Here is a 7,873-nt window from a genome sequence, read left to right as displayed (position 1 = left end):
AAGGTTCACCTTCCAACAGGACAACGACCCTAAGCACAGTCAAGACAACGCAGGAGTGTCTTTGGGACAAGTCTCAATGTCCTTGAGTTGCCAAGCCAGAGCCCGGACTTGAACCCGATCGAACATCTTTATAGACCTGAAAATAGCTGTGAAGCGACGCTCCCCATCCAACCTCACAGAGCTTGAGAGGATCTGCAGAGAAGAATGGGAGAAACTCCCCAAATACAGGTGTACCAAGCTTGTAGTGTCATACCCAAGAAGACTCAAAGCTGTAATCGCTGACAAAGGCGCCTCAACAAAGTACTGAGTAAAGTGTTTTAATTGTCATTATGGGGTATTGTGTGTATATTGATGAGGGAAAAAAACGAATGTAATCAATTTTAGAATAAGGGTGTAACGTAACAAAATTCTGGGTCTGAATACGTTCTGAATGCACTGTACCCCCTTCTGTGAGTCTGTCCAAACTCAGGAGAGACTCTTGTTTGCCCTCCTTACAGCAGCATTCCAGACCAACCACCCTATGCTGTCATCTAAATCACCATCCACCTGACACACCTCTCAGAGAAGCACAAGACAGAGCACGTGTTGAAGGTTTTATTTGATGTATCAGAGAATTATTGATAAGAATTCAAACAATATATAAATCTTAAATATATATATAATAAAATCTTCCCTCCAGTATAAGAAAGTATCCATACTATGAGGCAATAAAAACACACCCCGGAAAATGAGGTGATCTGTATAAATTGCCACTCAACAAAGAGTGAAGTCTGTACACTATACTCTGTAATATGACAAACACACACACATGTAAACACTCTGTTTTCTCACCCTTTCATTCTCTCACACACACACAAACACTTCACTTTACAACATGTAACATACAGGTACAATCATTGATGACGTCCTGTCCTCATTCGACCATCAATGTATCAGACAAAACACTTCATCATACATTAATGTATGGGATTACCTATGGTCATCGCTCATCACATCTTTACACATTATGACAAAAAGTAATATGTCCCTCATATACATGCATACAAGTTCCTTTCTTTTCCCCCCACTGTGGTTATAGAGGGACTTGACAATGTTAACAAATAAAAATAATTAATAATAAAAGGGTGAAAAGCAGAGGATTCATTTACATATTTCACCCACAAGTCCAACATGACATCAAGAAAGTGACATCAGGCCATCTAGTCTGTTGTGCTCAGTGCTGTCCCTTCCTCCACCGGAACAGTTCCGTGGCTGGGTCATCAGCAGGGAAGGGGGACTGGACCTAGCCGCAGAGAGTTGCACCAAATAGCTACGCATCTCTCATGTTGGATAACTGGGGGCAACGTGTCAGGAAGCTTAAAGTGCAAGCAATGGTTCTGCATGGTTGGGGGGAGCGGCCACCTAGCTCTCTCTCCCATAGTCTGGCGCTGGTGCAGGCGGGGAGAGGCTGCCAGCCACACTGGTGTCCAGGAAGGGGCTGAAAGGCAGGGCTATCTGTGGGCAGAGGGCGTATGGAAGATGGGGAGAGACTAGCATGCCCTAGCCCTATCCAGTGTGTCGAGGCTAGGGTTGGGCATCCTCCTAATCCTGACTCAGTGCCTGAAGGTGTGGATGTCATTGTGTAGGCTGACAGAGGGCCTTGAGGGAGAGCCGTGATTGGTGCAGCTCTTCTTGCAGCTGCAGCGCTGGATCCACATGACGTTGCGTGTGAAGCCCTCTCCGTCGGGACAGTGGAAGCGCAGGCGGACGGTGCGGGTCAGTGAAGGGGTGCAGCATCGTCTGTCCGCACAGGAGCCGCAGCTGCGAGGTCGATAGTGCCGTGCTGTGTAGCAGCCAGCAAAGTTGATGCTGATTGGCTCCTGAGGGCGCACTGAACGCTGGCACTTCTTTCCCCTCTGGACAGTTAACAAACACACAGTTAGACAACTGAGCTACATAAACCATAATAAATAGTCATATTGAAAAGGTTCTCATCATCAAAAATGAAATATTAACATGTTCTATGTGCTCTACTTGTATGCTTCATAATTTCCCACAAACATATCAGACATTGAGAGGAGCCTCATTTTACCTTGATTGCTGGGGTAAGTCGCAGGTCACATTGGCGGACTTGACACAGTCGTGTCTCTCTGACAAGCCGGCAGTCTGCGTTGTTATTGGTCACCCGACTGGAGATGCCCATCCCACAGGTAGTGGAACATTCCGTCCAATCAGTGGTCTGCGGGAAGCATCTGGCGCTTAGCGACACCTGGGACCTGGGGAGGGGCACCACCTCTGTGAAAGGAGGGGACAGGGAATCATGAGAAACATACAAGGTAAAGACTATGGGAAACATACAGGGTTACAATTAAGAGAAACATACATGGTTACAATTAAGAGAAACATACATGGTTACAATTAAGAGAAACATACAGGGTTACAATTAAGAGAAACATACAGGGTTACAATTAAGAGAAACATACAGGGTTACAATTAAGAGAAACATACAGGGTTACAATTATGAGAAACATACAGGGTTACAATTAAGAGAAACATACAGGGTTACAATTATGAGAAACATACAGGGTTACAATTATGAGAAACATACAGGGTTACAATTAAGAGAAACATACAGGGTTACAATTATGAGAAACATACAGGGTTACAATTATGAGAAACATACAGGGTTACAATTATGAGAAACATACAGGGTTACAATTATGAGAAACATACAGGGTTACAATTAAGAGTAACATACAGGGTTACAATTATGAGAAACATACAAGGTTCAGATTATGACCAAGATAGGATTATGCCTGGATAGAGACTGTGGAAGAATGAGACATTGGGATAGGTTGTTGACTGTACCTCTAAAGGTGACTCCAGTGCTGGCCTGATAGTGTGGCTGTTCCTGGAGCTGATTGTTGATGTGGTTTGGGAGGGTTTGTGGGTTGGGCAGGGCTGCCTGTGGAGGTTCCTCTGGGTCCTCACTGATGTGGTTGTTGTCGTCACAGACCCACTCCGCACAGCAGCGGCCCAAGGGCCGTGCCAGCCTTGGTCGGGAGCAGCGCCAGTCGGGCAGGGACACCTGGTGGGGGCAGAGTGGCATGCAGCCCACCACCCCGTCCATGCAGCTGCACTGGTGCTGGCAGCTGGGCTGGAAGTCCTCGCCATGCTGGTAAACACGCCCGCTGAATTCGCAGGACCGGCCCTTGGCCTCCGCTAGGGAGACACACAGACACATTATCAGCACAGTGGACTTTATACAACTATGGCAGTGTTACAATGATGCTGAGCATTTATCTACTTGAATGATAACATTTCTACTATAATTCTGAAATCCCCATACCCAGCTGCTACACCCATACTTCTGCATCCTCCCATACTGGCCCAACCACCTCTCTCCCGCTGATGTTAGGGGTGCTCCTGGTCCTTACCTCGGCACAGGCCTCTCTCTGGGTTTCCCCCAGCCCCCAGGTGGCAGTGCAGACCCTTGATGTGGTCACAGGGCTGGCTGGGGCTGCAGTCCTGGTTGAACTGCCTGGCACACACCTTACAGCAACCACAGGCGTCTGTCACCCAGCTAACGCCCACTGGGCACAATGGGGGTGATGGGCCACATGAGCACTGGGCAGGACAGTCACTCTCCACCTGAGAGAGAGAGCAGTGTCAGTGTTACAGATGTGTTGGGGTCCGTACAGCAACAGTAGGGTAGAGGTGCAGCCTCGTCTTTACTAAGACTAGTAGTACTGTAGTATAGTCTCATACTTGAGTGTCTCTCTTCATTGTAACAAAAAAACAAAAAAGTTAAACAATTGTTTTTGTAAAAAAAACTTTTGGGGAAAGCAGAAACACATCGTAAATAAAATAATGCAAAATGTAGAGAGAGAGAATGGAAAATAAAGGGAAAAAAAGAGGGCAGGCAGGTAAGTATGCATCTATGAAACTCACCATGACAGCAGCACTGGAGAGGAGAACGAACAGGGTAGAAACAGTCCTTCGCAAACTAACCAGAGAAAACATCCTGAAAGCGTACTTCCCAAAATTACAATCAGATGTCGTTAGATGGAGAATAGAAACCTGGTGGCTGTGACGATATACTGTCCAGAACCTGCACGCGAGTCCAGAGAGGAGAGAAGTCTGTTGATCTGTCAGCTTACCTATTCATTCATCTGAACCGATCCATAGTTCTGTGCGAGCGCACTAAAAGCTACATTAGTTTGGTGTTTGCTCTCCTACAGTGTCAGCACAGCTCAGCTAGGGTTAGCTTCCCTTCATATAGAGATTCCCTCTGTGGTGCCTGTACTTATAGACACAGGCAGACCGCCCCCTCCCTGTGACATCAGCTCTCCTCTTAAGGAGTAAGGGAAAGTGTATGGAGGGGGATTCAGTGAGTGGAGTAGGAGAGAAAGAAATTGCACCTTTGCTACATTGCTATAATGAGAAAGCATGGTTATATTATGAACACAGTACTATAGGCACTTCAGTGCACTGACATCGTATTACTTATATGTCCCTAATGCTATTGATAAACTACAAGAATAGCTAATTGCTGGTAAATTCACAATAAGCAAAGCTAAGTGTGGAGTAACTTCAAATAGTATTTGATTTCTTTCAAATAGGTTGAGCATTTGATTAAGCCTGCCTGAAGTGCCAGATGGGTGTGGTTTGCACTTTTGGGACTATTCCTGCATATGAGCAGTGTTTGACAATGAGGATCACCTAAGCTAAGACCGATACTGGAAACAGAAAAACAAGTGCAGGTGTCATGGGAAAAATGAGTGGGGAATCCCGCTCTGGCGTAGAATCCACTTTAATAGGGGAAGTGGTTATGCAGATAGCTGAGAAAATCTGTGCGTACAACTCTTCAAACATTCTATTACCTGGCCGGGCTGGCCCCAGAAACCCCACTGAAACACACTGCCCAGGCCAGGACACGTATCCTGTGTTCTCTTTCCTAATGGCCACATTCCAGGACAAAAAAAGTATCTTCTACAGGTTCCCATGTTCGGTAGGAAAAACTAAACATTGCCATTGTCATCCCAGAGTAATATAAAGTGTTTTGCTCGAGGGCAGGAAGGCCCTGCGTTAGGCCTTGGCTCTCTCTGTTATGAAACACAGGAAACATAATTTAGCACATTTGATGATGCAACTGAAAACCTGCAAAGCGGGAGAAAGGAGTGAGTGGGAATATAGTCTCTCACACCACAGGAGAAGGCAAAGAACATAAATAGGAACCATTTCTGTGGATCCTTGCTCTATTTGTCAGACCTGTCCTCACTTAACCCAGTTCACCCTCACAAAACCACAACGACAACACAGCTTCATCTACGAAGGCAAATCCTAAAAAGCATCAAATAGGATATAAATAATAACGGTTTAGAATAACGTGTATTTCTTTGAATACCAAAACCACTTCAGAAATCCAACAATTGCGAGGAATGAACCAAAATGAAAAACCAAAGATAAAAACCGCCATGGCTATGTTGTGAGTTGAGGCAGCAGGAATCTGTGTGTGTTAAGATCAGTGGGAGCAGGGGAAACCACGGAGAGCAGGTGTTGCTACCTACCTGCCACTGATGTGGGGATGGATGAGCACTGTGGAGAGAGAGAGAGACGTGAGCCACACCCAGACACCCAGGCCACTGGGCTGAAACCACCAGGATTCTGGGAATGTTTGAGAGAGAACACCTTGTAGGGGAAGGAGGGGTGGGAGGATTAGGGCAGAAGTCTGGATTCCTGGCATTCCTGACCCACAAAGACAGGATGTGTGTGCTGGCCATGGTGCATGGGACACTGACGAAAGGGGGAGGGGGGCCTGTTTGGCAGCGTCCCCCCCTGGCCCTCAGCCAGCGATTGTTTGTCAGCCAGACAAACATTTCCCAAAACGGGGGGGGGGGGGGGGGGGGTCAGGAGCCGTGACGATTTATCACCACAGTCCCTTTGCTATCTACTCAGCCTAGTCTCAACCTACACCTCAGTTATCATACAAACCACCTACGATCTGAAGATTCACTGCACCCTGATATGCACCATCCCTATTGTATGGCTGCAGTTAGCAGCTTCTCTCCTTTGGAGGCTTTTACAGCGGCTTTAGGTCTGGTCTACTCACAGCCTGAAGATAATGGTCTGTGGACATATTGATATTGTTGGCAACTCTGATGCCAGTATGTACCCTGCATAGTGCCAAGAAAGGCCAGTGTTGATGGAAAACTCTGTATCACTGGTGAAGAAGTGGGTAAACAGGAAGTCTATCTGCACAACTCTCAGGAAGAGTTGTTCTAATGTTCTAATCGAAACAGATCTGCCCTGAACACGTAAAGCAGTGTAACTGGATGTGTGTGTGTGTGTTCCATATCATATAATAGCAAACAGACAATTTTATTGAAGTCAACTCCATCAGACTGGTTTACTGTAGCTATTTCCTTCACTAAAAGTCCATTTAAAAAATAAACATCTGACAAATACGTGATTTGCATTCTGAGTAACAGTATATGACAGTGGGAGCAGCCTCACATGTATTTGGGTAAACATATACATGTGTGGAATCAGCTGTGTGTCAGTGGTGCACCCTAACCCAGCCCATGATACAACCTCTATAGTTCAGGCCACTGGATTCCTCATACTAGTGTCCTAAAAACCTTGGCTGGTACACTCACACACTCAATCATAAGTAACCCTTAAAAGCGTCCCTTCCAAAAGTGCCTGCTTGTTTGTCAAATGTCCATAAATGTACATCTAGGAGAGAGAATACTAATTACACAACAAATAAATATGTTGCACTTCGCACATTCCTTTAAGGCAGTTGAACAAGACAGCTGTGAAAAGGATGATGTCATGGGCCCCGGCCTTGTGGCGTATGGGACCTCATGACTGGCAGTAGACATCTGTGCATCTTCCCTCCAGTAGGATGACAGGTAGCCTAGTGGTTAAGAGCATTGGGCCAGTAACCGAAAGGTCACTGGTTCAAATTCCCAGCCTACTGGGTGAAAAATCTGTCAATGTGCCCTTGAGCAAGGCACTTAACCCTAATTGCTCCTGTAAGTCACTCTGGATAAGAGCGTCTGCTAAATGACTCAAATGTAAATGCACGCTCCTCCATGAGGCCCAAGAGAAGAGCCTGATAAGTAGACCCGTGCTAGCCTAATGCAGGTGTGGCTGTCCTGCACCCATTAAGACACAAATGGGCCTCATTTAACCTGGCGGCTGCCCAAGCAGGAGCGCAGAGGGAACCTGTAGTCTGTGCATTCCTTCACCCAGCCTAATAGGAGTGATGAAAGCAGCCAGAGACCCCATGGGCAGAGCTCTCCACAGCACTAACCTGTCCATTGTGTGGCTGACTGACATGAGCAGGTATGCTACAGTCAGATACAGAGAGAGAGACACCCCCCCCCCCTTCTCTAAGAGAAGAGAGGTATGCATGCCCAGTGTAATCAGTCAGCCCATGCTGTAAGCCAAAACTACTGCTGAGTCACCTGATATTGTGAAGCACACCCACCTACAAGGTTATGAGTTGTGGAGTACTTGCATGACAGCCAGGGACCTTACAAACGCAATGCATAGAAAATGAAATACAATCCCAGGACAAGACTACTAGACTGTGACAAGGGATTGATTATAATCCATTTACTGTAATAATGTCTGAATCCAGACCACCTATACAGTCCATTTCCAAATGAATCCTCTCTTTTACTGTAGCCTACCTAATCAACTGTGGCGACTAGATTACGAACATTCACAAAATACTTCTCAGAATTCAAAGCTCAAATTAAATCAGACAAACAGATGATGGGCCACAGCAACCATAGCTACTGAGGTTTCTTAAGCTGCACACTGCCTATTAAGTCAAATAAAATAAAATGTTATTCATCACATGCTTAGTAAACAACAAGTG

General features: G+C 46.0%; 1 protein-coding gene across 1 annotated transcript; it reads right to left on the bottom strand.

Annotated features, from left to right (window-relative positions):
* Nucleotides 1-580: 580 nt before the first annotated feature.
* On the bottom strand, nt 581-4,924 carry LOC120063128 (CCN family member 1-like). Its single transcript, XM_039013306.1, has 5 exons — nt 3,931-4,924; nt 3,417-3,630; nt 2,848-3,201; nt 2,072-2,274; nt 581-1,895 (listed from the first exon to the last, which is right to left on the bottom strand). Exons 1-5 carry the CDS (start codon nt 4,000-4,002, stop codon nt 1,593-1,595), a joined length of 1,146 nt encoding a protein of 381 aa, XP_038869234.1. The 5' UTR covers nt 4,003-4,924; the 3' UTR covers nt 581-1,592.
* Between the last annotated feature and the right edge of the window lie 2,949 nt (nt 4,925-7,873).

Source organism: Salvelinus namaycush, chromosome 18 (assembly GCF_016432855.1).
Source record: "Salvelinus namaycush isolate Seneca chromosome 18, SaNama_1.0, whole genome shotgun sequence".
Lineage (NCBI taxonomy): Eukaryota > Metazoa > Chordata > Actinopteri > Salmoniformes > Salmonidae > Salvelinus > Salvelinus namaycush.
Note: the sequence above shows the minus strand (reverse complement) of the source record. Positions and strands in the feature narration are given on the sequence as shown.

Excerpts from the sequence above, each read along its gene's own strand:
- LOC120063128 (XM_039013306.1), bottom strand. The coding sequence starts at position 4,002 with ATGTTTTCTCTGGTTAGTTTGCGAAGGACTGTTTCTACCCTGTTCGTT. Across the intron at positions 3,202-3,416 it reads AGAGAGAGGCCTGTGCCGAG|CGGAGGCCAAGGGCCGGTCC; the intron begins GTAAGGACCAGG and ends GTGTCTCCCTAG. Across the intron at positions 1,896-2,071 it reads GACTTACCCCAGCAATCAAG|AGGGGAAAGAAGTGCCAGCG; the intron begins GTAAAATGAGGC and ends TTAACTGTCCAG.